This window comes from Erythrolamprus reginae, chromosome 3 (genome assembly GCF_031021105.1).
Source record: "Erythrolamprus reginae isolate rEryReg1 chromosome 3, rEryReg1.hap1, whole genome shotgun sequence".
Lineage (NCBI taxonomy): Eukaryota > Metazoa > Chordata > Lepidosauria > Squamata > Dipsadidae > Erythrolamprus > Erythrolamprus reginae.
The window spans coordinates 197,866,123-197,886,829 of record NC_091952.1 but is presented as its reverse complement, the minus strand read 5'-3'; the positions used below and the strand labels follow the sequence as shown (position 1 = coordinate 197,886,829).

At 38.5% G+C, this 20,707-nt stretch overlaps 1 protein-coding gene across 18 annotated transcripts in view; it reads left to right on the top strand.

The window, feature by feature from the left end:
* The window catches only part of PTPRM (protein tyrosine phosphatase receptor type M), a 546,727-nt gene that overhangs the window by 474,896 nt on the left and 51,124 nt on the right, over nucleotides 1-20,707 (top strand). For all 18 annotated transcript variants that reach the window (XM_070747559.1, XM_070747555.1, XM_070747564.1 and 15 more), the window contains one exon: nucleotides 11,918-12,015. In XM_070747559.1, the coding sequence (XP_070603660.1) occupies nucleotides 11,918-12,015 (98 nt within the window). The remainder of the gene's footprint in view (nucleotides 1-11,917; nucleotides 12,016-20,707) is intronic.

The window sequence follows — 20,707 nt, the reverse complement described above, 5'->3', positions numbered from 1 at the left end:
CTCTAAACTTGGCTTCTACAGTGTTTCTGGAGTCTCTTTCCTTCCATTCTAAGTCTCTGGAATAAAATGGTTCGGCTTTTGATAACATTAAATCCTATGCCCCTACCTGCCCTTTAATGCTTTTCAATTCTGTGTCAAGACAAGTGACAGAGTCATAATTTATTCAGATGTCAGAAAATAATTTGAAAAATGTCAAGTAGAAAAGAAAAATAGGCTGGAAGAGAATTACTTTCAACGACCGACAGCTAGCTTTCTTTTTTTCCGTGAATATTCTGAGTACAAAAGGACTTTGCTGGATTTCCAATAGAATTCAGAATAAATAGATTAAAAGTTTTTCATTAAAATCTCCTTCCTTAGATAATTTTAATTACTATTGTCTGGCTTAGGAAATCTGAGTGAGAAGGCAATGCAAATGACATTTTTAAAGAAGACAATTCCTCTCATCATTCATTCCTATCAGATCATGAACTAAACCTTCAAATTGGCACAGCTGAAAAATATGATTTGAGAAAGGAAAAAGAATGATGGATTATCTTGGAAGGAAACTTTGATCCAGTTCCTTTCTACTGGGATTCCTAGCATTGCAAAATTATATTTCATCCTTTATCTTTTCCCACCTTCCCATGCTAATTGTTAGGATCTATTTTGTAATATGATCGATGACATATATTTCCCCAAAACATAAATCTACACAGAAAAGACTGTTTGCTAAAGATTAACGACACAATTTAGTGCCCAGTCATGCAGGCTTAATTTCCACTAATTTAAACAGGACCTAGCATAAATGATATGCAAAGAAATTTGCATATCTTAGCAGAGCATAGGAATTATTATAAAATATACAGGAAGTACGTTTTTTAAAATGCTTAGGGGACCGATGCCAAGTGCAGTACCATAAACCTGAATGTGTCATTCAGAAGCATCACTACAGAATTATTTTACTTTGTTTATTAGCCTCCTGGATACAGCATGATACCATGGGCTCAGCTACATAATTAAGGAAAAGAGCATTCTCTTCTTTTTTCCTTGCTAAACTGTCCTTGGCTATATGTAATCTGGTTATTATATGAAATTGAAGCACAATGCCTGTGATGATGTCTTGACAAAATAGTGGTTCTCCATGATTTTCTTGAATTGTCTCACTACAGTGCTCTTATAGATGATATAGATAATCCTCAACTGAAGAGCACAGTTGAGTTGAGAAATTCTGTCTTAAGTTGGTGTGATTATAAAGCAAGTCGTCACATAATCAATCCAATTTTACAACTATTTTTAGTGCAATCTTTAAATTAATCCAACAGTCATTAAGCAAATCCAGTTGACTTTGCTGTTCAAAAGCCAATTGTCAGTGTCACAAATCACAATTGTGGGTGCAGTGAGAGAGGTGCGTGCTTCAAAAATGAAGTAGATTAGATTAATGATTAGATTAAATTAGATTAACAGATTGATTAGATAGATAAAGAAAGAGAATGTTGTAACCATTGTAAATGTGAGGCAGTCACCAAGTTCCCATATTGTTATCATGTGGCTGCGGGCATGGTACAATGATTGTAACTTTAATGACATGTGGTAAGTCATTTTTTTCCAAGGTTGACATAACTGTGAATCTATGTTAAATGAACAATCATAAATCAAAGACTACTTGTACATTACAAGTGCATACTATACATTGCACTAGAAAGCTCCGTCTATCCTGGTTTAAGTAAGTCTTGTTCCCTTAGGAACTAATTTTGGATGAATCATACTTCTTCAAATATCTTTGTCTTGCTTAAAACAAATGAAAGTATATCTTCTCCACAGTGATCTGAAAATAGACTAGTCCCACATTACATCTGACCAATGTTTTTATACTGAATTTTCTGTTCCTAAATCAACTGGTCATCATCTTCATTTATTCATTTATATGGCTTCTGCATTTTATCATCTGCTATTACAAAACAGAACAGGAGTAAGAGCAGGAGGAAGACGTCTACATTTCCTAGCCACTGCTGAGTACTGATACTTGATTCAATATTGCAGCGATACCATATTAAAGAAAGAAGCCATCAAAGCAGCAGCAATAGGCTGTCAGGGAATTGAAAATGCATTGGCTTGGCTATGAGGTATATGGACTGAAAGATTGATAAATAGGAATAAGGATTTCAAGTGGTTTGCTAGCGTGATTAAAATTTTGGTTGAAGAATAGGAACCAGATTTTTTTTAGCTCCATTCTGAGCCAAGCGATCCCAAAGGTTGTGTAACTAACACATCCATTTACAGTGTTCCCTCGACTTTCGCGGGGGATGCGTTCCGAGACCGCCCGCGAAAGTTGAATTTCCGCGAAGTAGAGATGCGGAAGTAAATACACTATTTTTGGCTATGAACAGTATCACAAGCCTTCCCGTAACACTTTAAACCCCTAAATTACAATTTCCCATTCCCTTAGCAACCATTTAGATTATTACTCACCATGTTTATTTATTAAAATTTATTAAAAATATATTTATGAAACGCGGACGAAAGTTTGGCGATGACATATGATGTCATCGGGCAGGAAAAACAGTGGTATAGGTGAAAAAACCGCAAAGTATTTTTTAATTAATATTTTTGAAAAACTGGTATAGACTTTTTGCGAAGTTCGAACCCGCGAAAATCGAGGGAACACTGTATACATATATAGATATATTAATGTTTGTCCCTTTGATTCTTTAACCTTTTTGAACAGTCACAACTAGAAATGATTATATAACAATGATGCTTTCTTCAGAATAATTAAGAGGTTTTTAGGTATAGATATGAGATTCCCCTCCCCCCTTTCCTTTCAGTCATGTCCAATTCTCAGTGATTGCCTAGTCAAGTCCTGCAATTTTCTTGGCAAGATAAAGGTGTGATTTGCCGTTGCCTCTTTCTTAGGGCTGAGCGAAAATGTCTGGTCCAAAGTCAGCCAGATGGCTTCCTGTCTAAAGTCACTCTACAACTCACAAAATTTTACTACCACACTGTGGACATGGCTTATGCAGGATGCCCTGCATTTTCTTTCAACATTTTTTCAGTGCAAATTGGGTGCTCTGGGTGGAGCTCCATTTCCGCTACCCCACTGCATCCCCCCCCCCACCAGTCTGGGCAACAGCCCACCCCTGTATTTAGCCCAATACTTCAAACACTATACCAAAGTGGTTTTAAAATATGAGTAGATATGAGGATATTGGCTGGGCTGGGGAAGTGTGCCTGAAAACTACTTTCGCAGAAGTACGGTAGCTAATTCATATCCTTAAGAATGGACAGGTTTTTCAATAAATAATAATTCCTTGTAAGAAAAGGTACCTGTCCTGATTGCTCCCAACTATTGATACTGATTTTGTGAAGAATAATTATCTAATTCTAATAGACCTGCTCCTTTTGCAGAAGACCCAGAGACAAAAAAGGGCAGGAGATTTCAGAAGAATCTTGAACCTTGCAAACTTACATTTTCTTTGTATTTTCAACTGTCAATGAATTTAACAAATTACTTTAATGAATTATTGTTACCTGGCCATGTAGGTGGATTTTGTAAATAAAAGTTTAATATAATTTTTTTAACAACGTTCTTGTTCTTGAAACAAGTGGGTGCATCTTCAGATGTATTTAGGCGATGTGGGTTATTTGCATCCCGTTTCCCAAAAACATTTGATTTCAAAGGGGATTACAGTTACAACTTCTCACCTGATGAACATGGTTATGATTTTAAAATGTAAAAAATGATCATGTTGGGTTTTTTTTTAAAATAATTCAAGGTGGCGAGCATACTTAATACTCCTTCTTATTATTATTTTTCCCACAATGGCAGTCCAGTTAAATGGGCTGGGCTGAAAGAGAATGACGTGTCTCAAAGTCACTCAGCTGGCTTTTATGCCTAAAATGGGACTACAACTCTTGATCTCCTGGTTTCTAGTCTGATGCCTTAATTCTCATGGATAAATTACCAGCTATCTAGTATTGTGAGGAAGATTGTTATGACTATGTATAGACAGTGGGATTTTAATAAATGGCAATAATATATACCAGTGGTGACGAACCTATGGCACGGGTGCCACAGGTGGCATGAAGAGCCATATCTGCTGGCGCGCGAGCTTTTGCCCTAGCTCAGTTCCAACATGCATGTGTGTGCAAATGAGGTGATTTTTGGCTCACATAGAGGCTCCGGGAGGGGGGTTTTGGCTTCCAGAGAGCCTATGGGGGGATGGGAGAGGGCATTTTGGGAGAGAAGCCTTTGGAGCCTGGGGAAGGCAAAACACAAGCCTACTGGCCCACCAGAAGTTGGGAAACAGGCAATTTCTGGCCTCCAGAGGGCCTCCAGTAGACGAGGTAAGCTGTTTTCACACACACACCCAAAGCATGGAATTATGGGTGTGGGCACTTGCGGATGTGTGATCGCACCCACCCATGCTCTCTCAGCACCCAAAGGGAAAAAAAATTTCCATCACTGGTATGTACCATTTTCTTTAAGCAGGGTTTCCTGAAAGAGAGAGAAAAAATACAGGAACAAAAGTGGCAGACTACATTTGCCCTGTAAAGTCAAGTTCATCGAGATCATAGTTTGATTCTAAAATTGTAAATGTGAACTGGATTGATTGATTGATTGATTGATTGATTATTAACTAGATTTATATACTGCTCCAATCATAATCAACTATAAGCGGTTGACATATCTTAACACAGCAATAGGATTTAAAATCCTGTACAGTGGAACCCCGACATAAGAGCTGCTCTACTTAAGAGCAACTCGAGATAAGAGCTGGGAGGGGAGAGATATTTTTGTTCTACTTACAAGCCCAAATTCGAGATACAAGCGCCAAGGAGCTGTCTCCTGAAGCCAAACGCTAACTTCCGCGTTCGGCTTCAGGAGACAGCTGCGAAGCGGCGCGCATGTTTTAAAAGGTTGCAGCCGGCCTGGGGGGCTCGGGGGGGTGCTTGCAGCTTTCTTTCTTGCTCTTTTTCTTTCTCTCTTTTACCTTCCCTTCTATTTCTTCTTTTCTTTCTCCTTCCCACCTTCTTCCCTCCCTCCCTCCCTTCACTCATTCCTCTCTTACTCTCCCCTTTCATAAGTTTCCTTGCTTCCTTCCTCTGTTCCTGTCCCTTCCCCCTTTCTTTCTTTCTTTCTTTCTTTCTTGCTCTTTTTCTTTCTCTCTTTTACCTTCCCTTCCTCTATTTCTTCTTTTCTTTCTCCTTCCCACCTTCTTCCCTCCCTCCCTTCACTCATTCCTCTCTTACTCTCCCCTTTCATAAGTTTCCTTGCTTCCTTCCTCTGTTCCTGTCCCTTCCCCCTTTCTTTCTTTCTTTCTTTCTTTCTTTCTTTCTTGCTCTTTTTCTTTCTCTCTTTTACCTTCCCTTCCTCTATTTCTTCTTTTCTTTCTCCTTCCCACCTTCTTCCCTCCCTCCCTTCACTCATTCCTCTCTTACTCTCCCCTTTCATAAGTTTCCTTGCTTCCTTCCTCTGTTCCTGTCCCTTCCCCCTTTCTTTCTTTCTTTCTTTCTTTCTTTCTTTCTTTCTTTCTTGCTTGCTTGCTTGCTTGCTTGCTTGCTTGCTTGCTTGCTTGCTTGCTTGCTTGCTCTTTTTCTTTCTCTCTTTTACCTTCCCTTCCTCTATTTCTTCTTTTCTTTCTCCTTCCCACCTTCTTCCCTCCCTCCCTCCCTTCACTCATTCCTCTCTTACTCTCCCCTTTCATAAGTTTCCTTGCTTCCTTCCTCTGTTCCTGTCCCTTCCCTCTTTCCTTCCTTCCTTCCCACCCTCCGTCCATTCATTCACCCATTCCTCTCTTGATCGCTTAAAGCCGGTCCCTGGTGCAAAAAGGGTTGGGGACCTCTGTCCTACAGGATTGGGTGGCAGAGAAGTTGAACATATGTAAATTTAAAAGTTTAAGAAAGTTTACAAGTTAAGTGAAAGAAACTTCATTATTCATTTATATGTACATGTACATTTCTTCATTAAAAACATGTCTTTCTGCATAATTTAGACTAACTTTGTGAGTTTTTTGAGGGCTGGAACCAATTAAAATTATTTACATTAATTCCTATGGGGAAAAGTCGTTCGAGATAAGAGCTGCTCGACTTAAGAGCCCAGGTCCGGAACGAATTAAACTCGTATCTCGAGGTACCACTGTATTTCAAAAAAGAGCCCAAGCTTAGCAATATATCAAGGTAGGGTTCTACTTACCTTCCCTACCAGTTCGAGGTTGCTACGCTTGCACGTGTGCCTCATTGCTTGCGGGTTAAACTGGCTTGTGCATGAGCAGGAGGCTTTGTGCATGCGCAGAGCATTATTTTAGTCTCCCAGCGAGGGGAGCCTCAGTGAAATTGCAGCATCGCAAAAAAATGGAAGTCCTCGAAATCCCACCTCCGGACTTCCATGCTGTGATTTTGCTGAGGCTCCCCTCGCTGGGAAACCCCACCTCTGGACTTCCTTTGCCAGCGAAGCACCCGTTTTGTGCTGCTGGGATTCCCCTGCAGCATCACAAAAACGTGTAAGTCCGGAAGTGGGGTTTCCCATGGAGGGGAGCCTCAGGGGAATCCCAACAGCGCAAAAACGGGCGCTTCGCTGGCAACAGAAGTCCGGAGGCGGGGCATCCCAGTGGCGGCGGCTTGGGTTTGTAAGGTAAAAATAGTTTGGAAGAAGAGGCAAAAAAAATCTTAAATCCCAGGTTTGTATCTCGAAAAGTTTGTATCACAAGGGGTTTGTAAGACGAGGTATCACTGTATATCCAGTTCCAAAATCTTTTTGAAAAAGGGAAGTCTTAATTGCCTTTGAAAACTCAAAAAAGAATTGAAGTGGGGTTGATCTTACCTCAGGGGAGCATCATTCTAGGAAAAGGAAATGACATCAAGATGTCTACAGATTCTACTCTGAAGTGGTAGAGATCTGAAAGTATTGTTTTTCTCCCAGATCTTCACAGATAGGCAGATGCTAGTGGGAATAGGAAGTCACAAATCCCAAACCTTGAAATTATTTTAAAGATGGCAGCCTGCAGCTTGAATTACACCTTGAAGCAAACTGCTAACCAGTGCAGCTCTTGAAATGATAATGTTATGTGGAGAAGCCAATTCATGCCCATAACTGGCCAAACTACTGCATTGTGGAGCAGTTGAAACAATAGGCTAAAAAAGGCATGGCCAAGGAATGAGTGACAAGGAGAAAAACTTCCTGACTTTCAAAATGTAGCAACTTTTCCAGAATATTTAATCTATCATACCAGCTGTGCTTTATTCTTTGTTGCTCACTTTCAAGTAAGCCTGCATTCATAAATTCTGCATTACATTCTCTATGAAGGTACTTTAAATATCAATAGAAGAGTAACCAGGGTTAAACTGAAGAGTCTTTGGTGCTCTCCGAACTTGTTTTATTGCAGACATTTCGTTACCCTACTAGTAACGTATTCATTATCTGTCTCCGTTAGAGCATTGATAAAGTTACCTGGTTGGATAATGAAATGTCTGCAAAAAACAAACAAGCTAGAAGATGCCAATGACTTAGAAACAATTGGTACAATTTTGAAAAGTTATACTGTATTTCATTTGCAGTAAAACATTTGACTTAATTAAAGGTGTTAACTTTTAATGAAACAGAACTGGAGTTTTTCTCCGGGTTTATTTTTCATGGGCATCTGAATATGACTTCTAATATTAAAGGAACCAAGTTGGCTACTGTGGAAAAAAAAATAGCCAAATATTACTTCTACTGAGACTAATCTATTTCTAAGTCTAGGATTGCAATTCATACATATTTGGCAACATGTCAGATGTAAAAGGGAACTATACTTTTCTACTACATGAATGCACCAATATTCCAATGTTGGATTCTCAAAAGAACAGATTTAAATATACCATGGATCTCCACAAAGTTTAAACTCAGGAATTGTCACCTGTTTGGACTCTGCTTGGTGAAAACAAATCAGAATCAAACAGAGTTAAGATCTCTGCTTTATTGTCCAAAAATGGTTTTCTCAGATTCAAATATAATCAGATTCAAATATAATATTTAAATAAAATGTTTTATTTAAAATCAAAAGTCAACATTTCTTACTATTCACATGCAATAAATAGGTAAAGTTGTTAAAGAGCACCTGGTCTCTAAACTTGCACAAATTTCAGTCATTTAAGAAAAAAATATTAATTTGCATTATGTTGAACTTCTGAATAATCTTGAACACATAAGCAAAGAATATGAATAGACCTCTGGCACCTAAACAAACATGTATGTATGTGTATGTGTGAATTTCTTACTGAAGTAACATTGCCTTTAATTCCTGAATACACTCTTCTGGAATGTGTCTTTTGAAAAAGAAAGACATATCATCACTCTGATACTAGTTCCAAAACTATGTAATTAAACAGTTTTCTTACAATAAAATCTATAATCTTAGTAGCGTGTTTTAGAAGGAAGTTGATCACCAATTAGAAAAGTAGAATGAAAAGATACACTCATAGAATATTTCTCATACAAGAAATCTTTAAAAGGACTTCTAAATGTATACTGCAAATAGTGAATACGCATGGCCAATTTTACATGTCTGAATTTTAGGACATTAGTGTGTTGAAAAAACAGAATGATCAGCAGAGGGTTCCTTTAGCATATGTATGATACAAAATAATTACTTACACAGTCTTTAGATCAGTTTATGGGTAATATCTGTGTATTCTCTCTGTGTGTAGACTTTTAATTGAAACTTCTATGCATTGACCATATGTGAATTAAACACGCCAAAATAACAGGGTACTGCCAGAGGTACTATTTCTCCCCAGCTCACTTCCCTCATTAAGATGAACGGCAAATAAAATTGTCAAGCCTGGCATTTAAGCAATTTTATTATTAAAATAATAAACTGTCTCCAAAAATCTGTCACTTTCAGAAAGAGCAATTTGGGAATTGGACTAATTAGATCGACAGTGCAAACTCAAGAGAAATATTAAAACTGGAAATACAATCAGTTGAACATTTTGTTGTGTCAAAAACATATTCCTCATGTGAGCCTGATGATGTGGATAAATTAGTTAAAATCTTTGGAACCAAGTACCCTTCCAAGTAATTAAAAATTTTCCAGGCTAAGCATACCATTTGGCCCTTAGGGGTGGTTAATCAGGGACAGTAAGTTCCCACCACATTTAAGAAAGCTGTAGTTAAACATTTGCTAAAAATATAGAATTCTAAATTATGGATAAATATTATCTAGTATGTTGTGCCTCTTTTCTGACTAAGATACTGGAGAATATTAGCTCTTAGCCTCAAGGGATATGAAATGATACTGAATTTTTGGATCCATTCCAATCTGGCTTCTGGTCTGACTGGAGGTAGAAACAGCCTGGCATGCTCTGGTTACAAAATTAGAATAGAGAATGATTGGCGAAATCATCATCCTAGCTACATCATTTCAGGGTATGCTTCAATTCAGGCTAGTTTATTATAACATGCATTAAGTGGGCTGCCTTTAGAGAGTTAGGAAGCTGCTGCAGGACGAAACTATTCAATTATTGGCAGAGTTTGGGCTATTAGAAGATACAGTATAACAGTAATCTTACTTCAGTTGCCAGAGCATTTCTAGGCCCAGTTTAGAATGATTCTGAGCTCTAAATAATATGTGATGAGGCCATTTACCTGTCCACCTCTGAGGTATGTTATTTCCAAGGTCAGCCCCGAGAATATCAGTCCATCACATTAGGTTAGAATGCAGCTGTGATAAGCCAGAGGAGGCTCCAGTCTTTTCCATACAATCCTTATGTGACTCCATGACTGCCTTTAATTACTGTATTTTTCATAGTTTAATACGCACCGGAGTATAAAGAGGAAAATAGGGGAAAGAATCTGCTTACTAGATAATCTAGTAAATTTAGTCTGATCAGTTTCAGCACATTATTTTATCCCCTGGTTAGGACTTTAAAAAAACCTTATCTGGAGAGAGTAACAATAAAAAAGCTTGTAAGCCAGTAAGAGCTGGGAATATTGTTAGAACAATAGGGCTAAGAAGAAAAATTCTCAGCAAGTAGAGCAATGAAAAAAACTGCAAAGACTTAGGGCTTGGAAAACATTCTTCACAGAGAATAACAATGAAAGACCTTGCAAGCCGGTAAGAGCTGGAACATTGTTAGCACCTGGTTAGGGCTGAAAAGAAACATTTCTGAGCAAGTAGAACAATAACAAACCTACAAAGACAGGGTTGGAAAACATTATTCACAGAGAGTAACAGTGAAAGAGCTTGCAATTGGGTAAGAGCTGGGAACATTGTTAGCACCTGGTTAGAGCTGGAAAGAAACTTACTTGGAGCAAGTTAGAGCAATGAAAAAAACCTCTGCAAAAATTTAGAGCTTGGAAAACATTCTTTGCAGACAGTAACAATGAAAGAACCTGCAAGATAAGAGTATAAGATGCACCTGAATTTTCAGCTTCTTTTAGGGAGGAAAAAGGTGTGTCGTATATTCCGAAAATACGGTAAATCTTTAAATGCCAGGATGTTCTCATCTACCTTTAAATATCTGGAATCTGTTTGATTTTAGTTCATAAAATGCTAGCATGTCCTTTAATACAGTGGTCCCCAACGTTTTTTCCACCAGGGACCAGTTTCAGCAAGACAATTTTTCTATGGCCCGGTGGGGGCGGAAAGGGGTGTGGTTGGGGGCGGGATTAAGCATGGGGGTGCTGGTCCTCCCCGCCCCTCTTTCCCGCCATCGTCCTGTGGCCAGCAGAACCTGCCTCCCAAGCCTTCTTGCCCAGCGGGGGCTAAGCGCTGGAGACAGGGGGTCAGGCTGGCCCTCCTGCCTCCCCCCAGCCAAAAACTCAAAAGCGCCCCGCGGCAGAAGCCAAAAGAGGCTTGAGCCTCTCGGTCCTTCCCGCCCCTCTGTCCATCGTCCTGTGGCCGGCAGAACCTGCCTCCCGAGGCCTCTTGCCCGGTGGGAGGCGAAGCGCTGGAGGGAGGGGGTGGTGGCATGAGGGCCGGCAGCTGCTGACTCCACGGACCGGTGCAACATGCCCCGCGGCCCGGTACTGGTCCGCGGCCCGGTGGTTGGGGACCCCTGCTTTAATATATTTCAATTGAGAGAAAGACAGATATACCATTAGAAAGTTTTGCCTTGAAAGATGGAGGGAATACTTTTTCTTTTATCCTCATAACTTTGTCAATTAGAGAAAATGATTTCAGTAGTCAATCGTTCATATTAAGAGGAAAGAATGCATAAAACCAATGACAACAGAGGCTTGTTAACCATATAGCATCCTAAATCAATCAGCTACATTTCTCTTCTATCCTCAAAGTTAGTGTAATTGAATTTGCTCTGGGTAAGCAGTTTGAGATTATCTGAGTGAACAGAAGTGTCCCCACATGGCCTCCCAAGGTGACTAAGTAGAGCCATTCACATGGTATGGCCCTCTATTCTACATGCAGTTTTTTATTCACACACATGTGCATGCATTTTTAGGCAGAAGATAGATACACATGGAGAGACCTTATGCGGCAGGCTCTTTCCCTCATCCAAAGCACACCTCTTTAAAAGCCTTTACTGGGACCAAATGGGGCTTTAAAAATGTGATTGCAGAATCAATGAGATGACTTTTCAATGGGGAGTTATAATGTTTAGAGAAGGAATGATTAGCTGATTCTTCCAGCAACAGCTCTCAAAAATATCCCTCCATGTGCCAATTAGACTCCATTGGCACCAAAGAGGGCTTTTGAAGATTTGATTGCAGTGCAGGAAAGGAAAAAGCTCTTATGTCTAATTTCTTGCTGATTAGTGAAAAAAGCATTTTGCTATCTTGGAAAGACAGAGTTTGGAGAAAGAAGTCAGTGGTCTGCATGGAAAACTGGAGGTTTCCAATGCCTGCAGAAAGCTACTTTATCAGTTTCAGATTTTTTTTAAAAAAATGTTTCTAATATTATACTTTTCAGGTGAAAATGATATTTGGATTTATTTGTTGCAGGACCAATGCAAGAGACTATATATGATTTCTGGAGAATGGTCTGGCATGAAAACACAGCAAGTATAGTCATGGTGACAAATCTCGTGGAAGTTGGAAGGGTAAGAGTATTTTAGAAACTGCATGTGTATATTATCTATATATTCTATTTGCAAACAATTATAAGCAACATGATCACCCCAAAGAGATTTACAGTGTTCCCTCGATTTTCGCGGGGGATGCGTTCCGAGACCGCCCGCGAAAGTCGAATTTCCGCGAAGTAGAGATGCGGAAGTAAATTTAATATTTTTGGCTATGAACAGTATCACAAGCCTTCCCTTAACACTTTGAACCCCTAAATTGCAATTTCCCATTCCCTTAGCAACCATTTAGATTATTACTCACCATGTTTATTTATTAAAGTTTATTTAAAAAATATTTATTAAGGGCAGATGAAAATTTGGCGATGACATATGACGTCATCGGGCGGGAAAAACCGTGGTATAGGGGGAAAAACTGTGAAGTATTTTTTTAATTAATTAATATTTTTTTAATATTAATATTTTTGAATTAATTAATTAATATTTTTTAATTAATTAATATTAATTTTTTAAATTAATTAATATTTTTTAATATTTTTTAATATTAATTAATATTTTTGAAAAACCGTGGTATAGACATTTCACGAAGTTCGAACCCGCAAAAATCGAGGGAACACTGTATTTATTTGTGTAGTCTGTTTTTAAAAGTCTTCCCAGTGATTATATAATTAAGTTACTTCAAAATTAATATAGAAAATGTGTACTTCCAAATATTGTTGAATGACTATTCCCCAAGTTCAATACCATTGATCATGAAAGTGAAGTAAGTGAGATTTGCTGTACAGCAAAATCTCAGGGTTACAAGTTCCATATCTATAACTAGCTTACTGTCATGGGAAGAAAAAGAGGAAGAAAAGGAAGAAGATGAAGATGAAGGCAAAAGATCACATACTTTTGTGAGACAATTGTTAGGTTTCAACTTGCAGAAGAGGAGTAGTAGAGAACAATAGAAAACAATAATTTAATAGTGGGAATCCTTGCAGAGTTGCTCTTAGGTCTTTCAGTCACTGCTATTTTCAGGAACAGAGGAGAAATATATACAACTGGTTTGGGTTAACATATAATAATTGTCAGGGAGATGTCTCTGGAGATTCTCAGTCATCCAGGTCATGGTTGTCCCAAAGATGTTTTTGAAATACTGGTCTTTTTTGTTTTTCTTTTAAGACGTTTTGCTTCTTATCCAAAAAGCTTCTTCAGCTCTGACTGGATGTGGGGAATGGAAGGATTTATATTCCTTGCAGGCAGCTGGTCATTTGCAGTCTTTTATAGAATCATTGAGGCCACTTTGAGGTTTATCTGTATCCTGAGGGTCACCTGAGTCTGCGGAGAGGGGCGGCATACAAATCTAAATAAATAAATAAATAAATAAATGGTGTGGAGCCTTCTTGGAACTGCTGCAAGGACTGTGTTGTAGACTGGAGATAGATCATGCGTATACCTTCCACTCTGTTGAAAAGCAGATGGCCTCTTTGAACCCGCTTTCAAACCCGCGATCCTCTCTGTCCAAAATGTGGATTTTCCTATCTTCAGAATAAGACTTTGTCTTTTAAATGCAAACGGACTTCTGAACCTAGTCCTGATGGGTTTGTTCTACTGTGTTGAGACATGCATTTATCAAGTAGTTGTTTTGTTTTTCCAACGTAAAGATCTGCACTTGTCTCACTGCATTGTATTGAAGTTGCAATTTGTGTCTAGGTACTTTATCTTTGGAGTGGATAAACTTCTACCTTAGTGTATTCTTGACTTTAAAGTGTACACATGTGTTGGCTGAAGATCCTCCTGAACCACTGGGAAAGTTCAGTTGTTTGGAAAGACTAGAAATATTAGGAAAGGATGTATTTACGCTGGTGGAAATTGGTGACATGAGGGCTATTATCGCCAATCTTTCATGGGATGTTGTGCTTCTTGGGTAGGTGTAGATTTTTTTACCTGTTGACCTCTGCTGATTAGTTTATATCTAGACAAACTTACTCCTGGCTGTTTCTAATCAGCTTCACCCTTCCTTCCTGTCTATTCTAAATTAAGTAAGAAGTAAAGATTTCTTTCTAGCTGTAAAGGAACTTCAGGGGTAGAAAGGCAATCTTTTCATTTATAAAAAGTGCTTCAGGGATAGGGAGAAAACCCAATTTCAGACACTGATTATAAACACTGGAGGTCACAAAGTGGAATTCTTAGCAGTGTGTACAGAAATAAATCAAATAATAATTTTTCTTATTATTTCAGCTATAACACTACATTTTTGTGATACAATTACTCAGGATTTGACATTTGACACCATAAATATTTTCAAACAAACACAGTGGCACAGTTAAAAGATCAGATAATTTTCAGTAAAATGGAATTTTCATCCAGGGGCAAAATATTTGTGATACGTTATTTATTCCCTTAATTCCTTCTTTTCCTGAAGAACGTTGAGTGGGATTTGGGTGTTATTATATGTCATTCCTCTGAAATTTGCTAGCTGCATTGAGGAAAGTATACACTATATATATTACATTGTGAAGAATTTGTGATAGGCAGAGTGAATTAATCTACTTCCCTCATACTGATGGTGGTGGCTGTGTTTTAAGAAAAGAAAACCTAACTCTCAAATCAGTGAATCTTGATTTCCTTAATAATTATTAATTACAATTATTAAATGATATTCTGCTTTTTTAGAGAATGTGGCTGATCATTCAGTTTATGTTACATTAGTAATATTTATGTCTGCTACTACAAGTCCTAGTGAGGGAAAGGATAATACTTAATTGAGTTTTTGAACAAACACTCATTTCAAAAAGGGCCTGTTTTCCAATTATATATTTTAATCAGAGATTTTTGGTGGGTTCCAAAAAACTTACCTAAGCTTGTTCCAATGTGTAGAAAAAGAAGAAACCACACTTCAAATAAAATTGTTCCCTCGTGAGTTTAAAAAAATTGTTTAATTAATAAATAATTAATGGAAGTCATCTTGATCTTTCTGTCCAATAATTATTGTGTGTGATATAACGTCTATATGTGATGACCAAGTTGCTTTGCATTATTTTGTGAAGCTATGTTTCGCTTCTTTAGCTATTGAAATAAGGGGCGTGCATAAGTGCACCTTTGTGCCTACCGTTCCTGTCCTAATGTCTTTTTTATCTTTTCTATCTCTACTTTATGCTTATATTATGTTAAACATACTAAAATACAATACTATATTTGTATGACAAATAAAATAAATAAAATAAATAAAATAAAATAATAAGAGAGGTAATGAATGCATTTTAGAAGATACTAACTAGTTTAAGTTTATTTTATTTTCAAAAGACAATTTTTAAAAAATCACTTATTTTAAATTATTGATTAGTCATGGGTCACTAAAACACTTGTGATACATGTTTTTAATATCTTAGAATCAGAGTAGTTTATAATTTCCTCTGAAGAATAGATGCAAGGACTTTAGAGTGATCAATTAATTGCTCAATTATATAAGTATTCAATGTCATTTTCCTCTTCCTTTATTGTAAATTCAGGTTACATTCTGGGTTTAGAAGTGGATATTTCTCATAGCTTACTGTGAGTTTAAATCCTATTGTTTAGACATGTAACAGTCTGAGCACAAATCAAGGTAAAAGCCCATATTTTAGACAAAGCAGTAAGATTTGCGAGTATAATTAAGAACTGTTACTAAAGCATAAAGATGCAGATACTTAAAGTGGCAAAAATAGTCTAATTCCTAGTAAATCAAAAGATTAACTTTCCCTCTTAATATAGAAAATAGAACAAATTTATTGCTGTCGGACAGTCCATACTTATTGCATCTGTTTGATAGGCACATTCAAAAATGGAATATATTTAATTTTTAGTCTTTCATTTATTACATTACATTTATTACGAGTCTACGGAGAGGGGCGGCATACAAATCTAATTAATAATAATAATAATAATAATAATAATAATAATAATAATAATAAATCATTTGTAATATAGCCAGAATCTGCAAGGACTTCCTGCAATTAACAACAATAAAACATCCACCAACAATATAATGTTGGAATGCCCAGAGTAAGAAAACTGTAAGTCATAGCAATTAAAACAAGACAGAATCACCCCAAACTGTTCAGAGCAGTTTCTAGAAAAACATCATTTGTACTTCCAGAAGAAAAGCTAGCCTAATTTCTGGAGGATGTCCATAAAAAAGTGCTAAAGTTTGAAAAGAAAAACCTTTAAGCCTCTATCGCAGTGAGAGCGAACCTTTTTTTCCTTAGGTGCCGAAATCATGTGCATATGCGCTATCTCACATTCACGAGTGCCCACACCCAGTGTCTGGGGAGGTCGAAAATGGCTACCCCTGTCCCCCCAGTAGGCCCGTTTTTCACCCTCCCCAGGCTCCAGAGGCTTCCCAAAAGTCTGGGAAGAGTGAAAACGCCCCCCTATTCCTCCCCGAGGCCCTCCAGAAGCCGAAAGCTCCCAGAGTCTCCGGCTGAGCCAGAAATTAGCTAGCCGGCACACACATGGAGCTAAGCTAGGACAATGTCTCATGTGCCAGCATATATGGCTCTGCGTGCCACCTGTGGTACATGTGCCACTGGTTCGCCATTAATGTGCTATCACATTAACTTAACCTGTCTAGTGGTTAAGACAACAGACTAAAAATAACGAGACTCTGAATCCCAGTCTCAGTTAAGTAGAATCCTAGGAACGTATGGTGACCACCAGACTCGTGAAATTCATTGTATAGTATGAAATTTTAAGCTTTGCAACAGGATTTTTCCCTGTATAACCAGCACTCAAACATATTAGAATCAATTGAAAATAACAGCTTTTTTTAAAAAAGTAAGTTAATGTAGCTATTTAGAAACAGTTTCACGGGGGCTTTCCCGCCAAATAATTCAAAACAAGTCTAAATCAGAATTACAGCAAAACAGAGGATTAATACCTTCCGATGTGGAATCCCGATTCAGACTGGATAATTTACCCTTGCTTTTGAATACCAAAAAGAAAAAAAAAGAACAGAAGCTATTACATGCTATGAATTAAATATTGCTTTTTCCCTTAATCCCATTTTTCTCTTTTGGAAAGGTCAACATTTTGAAAATAGAATTAATCTACTCTAAATTAGATCTGTCATATTTTGTTTTTATTCAAAGATTCGTGTAGTTGAATTTCAGCATACTGTGAGACTCTACAGTGCTAACAAGGGTTCATGTTAATTTAGTATAGTGTAATATAGTGTAGTATAGTACACTACAGTACAGAATAGGATAGTAATATTCTTGTTTAGTTAGGATGAAGTATGACTAGCCTCATTCAAAATGTGTTTCCACATATCATCCTTAGTGAAGCGTGCAAACCAGCGTCTGCATTTCCTGCATCTTTCCTAGCCAATTTTTATAGAGGCACGATTGAGAGCGTTTTAACAAACTGAATCACTGTTTGTTTGGTGGCAACAGTGCCTTAGATAGAAATAATAATAATAATAACAACAACAACAACAGGTAAATGGTAGTTCCCATCCACTGGAACTTGTGCCGGAACTACCATTTACCAGTGGCAAAGAACTGGTGGGATCATAAGCCTGAAGAAGTGGTTGAAAATGAGCAAGCAAAACTACTGTGGGACTTCCGACTTCAGACTGACCGAATTCTGAAGCATAACACACCAGACATTGCGATCATGGAGAAAAAGAAAGTATGTATCATCGACATCGCAATCCCAGGAGACAGCAGAATTGAGGAGAAGCAGCTAGAGAAATTAGTGAAATACGAAGATCTAAAAATCGAGCTGCAACGACTCTGGTATAAGCCCGTGAAAGTGGTCCCAGTGGTACTTGGCACACTGGGCGCAGTGCCAAAGGATCTCAGCGGACATTTGAAAACCATCGGAATTGACAAAATCTCCATCTGTCAATTGCAAAAGGCCGCTTTACTGGGATCAGCAAACATAATTCGCCGCTACATCACGCAGTCCTAGGTGCTTGGGAAGCGCCCGACTAGTGATGAAATACGAAATCCGGCATAGTGATCTCGTTTGCTGTGTTGTACTGATGTAATAATAATAATAATAATAATAATAATAATAATAATTATTATTATTATTATTATTATTATTATTATTAATTAGATTTGTATGCCGCCCCTCTCCACAGACTCGAAAGTCCATAAAGAGTGGTAAGGCCAGCCAAGAAGATTATAGGAAGCTTGTTTCCCTTTATTGAAGATATTGCTTATAAATGCTATGTGCTTAGAGCGCAAAGCATTATTAAAGATCCCATACAACCATTTTACTGCCTGTTTCTATTGCTCCTCACTGGGAGGAGGTTTCAGAGTATTTCTAGCACGGCTACCAAATTCTGTAACAAGTTTGTTCCCTAGGCCAGTGGTGAACCTTTTTTTCCTCGTGTGCCAAAAGAGATGGGTGTGCACTATCATGCATGTGCGAGTGCCCAAAGCCATAATTCAATGTCTGGGGAGGGTGAAAACAGCTTTTCCCACCACGCAGAAACTCTCTGGAGCCTGGAAAAGGACTGTTTCCCAACTTCTGGTGGGTCCAATAGGCTTGTGTTTCACCCTCCCCAGACTCCAGAGGGTTCCCTAGAGCTGGGGGAGAGTAAAAACGCCCTCCCTCATCGCCCCAGAGGCTCTCTGGAAGCCAAAAACACCCTCCCAGAGTCTCTGTGCGAACCAAAAATCAGCTGGCCAGCACACACATACACGTTGGAGCTGAGCTAGGGCAACAGCTCGCATGCCAACAGATACAGCTCTGCGGGCCACCTGTGGCACCTGTGCCATAGATTCGCCATCACTGCCCTATGCCATTCGTCTGGTAAACTCACATGATTTGTTTTTCCCACCATATACATATATTCATCCCAACTAGTCTGTATTGTTTCTCTGTGTCATGTAATATATATAGGTATATGCATAATTTTGTATTTATTTATTTGTTTATTTTGTCATGTTCTTTTAGTGTATATTGGAGGTGATGACCCTTTAAGAGTTATATATAACGAAATTTCATTTTAATGTATGCCTATTAGTATAAAAGTGACAAAGTTATTCTATTCTAACCTTTAATTAACATGTAATAACTCTTACAAATGTTATCTATTGCACAAGAAAGAGTAGAAACTTCTTCTTGATTGAGGAGTCCAGTTTGAGATATTGTGCTTCCGAATAGCAAAAGTACAAACAAAAATCCTCTAAGCAATTAGAGAGGAAGTTTGGTCTAATGTCAAACTCAGATTGTCATAGCAGCGTCACATGACATTTCAGGACTTTTCTCCCTTCACTAAACTGGGTATGACATGCTCTAACTCAGTGTTTCCCAACCTTGGCAACTTGAAGATATCTGGACTTCAACTCCCAGAATTCCCCAGTCAGCAAATGCTGGCTGGGGAATTCTGGGAGTTGAAGTCCAGATATCTCCAAGTCGCCAAGGTTGGGAAACACTGGTCTAACGATTAAGGAATCTTGGTGTTCTCTGAGCTTGCTTGTTTTCTTGCAGATATTTCTTAAGCACTGGTAATGTTTCCTAGTTAGGGTAATTAAATGTATGAAATAAAACAGGCAAGCTCATAGGATCCCTCATAAAATGTTACTGTCTCTGCTAGTGGACTTTTGCTGATATCAGGACTGAAAAGATAAGATTTAAGGGGTTTTTTTAATAGATAGGAATTTGGATAGAGGGGGAATGTTCATTGTTGTATTTTAATAAAAGGTGATAAGTTATTAAAATTGTTTATATTTGTTATCAAGAGAGGAATCATTTATGTACCGTGTTTTTTGAACTATAAGAAGCACTTTTCCCTCCCAAAAAGTGGGTGGAAACGTCTGTGTGTCTTACAGACTGAATAGAGACCTGTTTTTTGCCTCCTAATCCCCCCTCCCCCTTGCATCCCATTTTATTTGCAAAAATGGGACACATGAAGGGTTTGGGAGGCCGGGAGAATACTCCTGGGCACTGGGGAGAGCAAAAATGGGACATGGGAGGTTCAGGATGCCAAAAGTGGGCCCATTTTGTAAAAATTGGGTGTACAGAAGATTTGGGAGTGCAGAGTGCTCCTGAGTGCTGGGGAGGGCAAAAACTGGATGCATAGGGTTCAGGAGGCCAAAAATTGGATGCACCAAGAGTTTGGGGAGTACAGAGTGTTCCTGGGGGATGGAGAGGGCAAAAACAGGATTAGATTAGATTAGATTTATTGGATTTATATGCCGCCCCTCTCCGCAAACTCGGGGCGGCTCACAACAATAATAAAAAACAGTACATAATAACAAATCCAATGCCCACCAATCTAATTACAATTTAAAATTAATAAATTCATAAAACAGTCCCAATATATATAAAAAACAGGCACACAGTCAATCAATCAAATGGCAAAACAAAATGGGCAAGGGGGAGATGTTTTAGTTCCCCCATGTCTGACAGCAGAGGTGGGTCTTAAGGAGTTTACAAAAGGCAGGGAGGGTGGGGGCAATCCTAATCTCAGGGGGGAGCTGGTTCCAGAGGGTCGGGGCCCCCACAGAGAAGGCTCTTCCCCTGGGTCCTGCCAGACGGCATTGTTTAGTCGACGGGACCCGAAGAAGGCTGACTCTGTGGGACCTAACCGGTCGCTGGGATTCGTGCGGCAGGAGGCGGTCCCGGAGATATTCTGGTCCGGTGCCATGAAGGGCTTTATAGGATATGGGGCTTCAGGAGGCTAAAAATGGGCCTGGGTTTTTTTTGTGAAAATGGGATGCAGGGAGGGATTCGG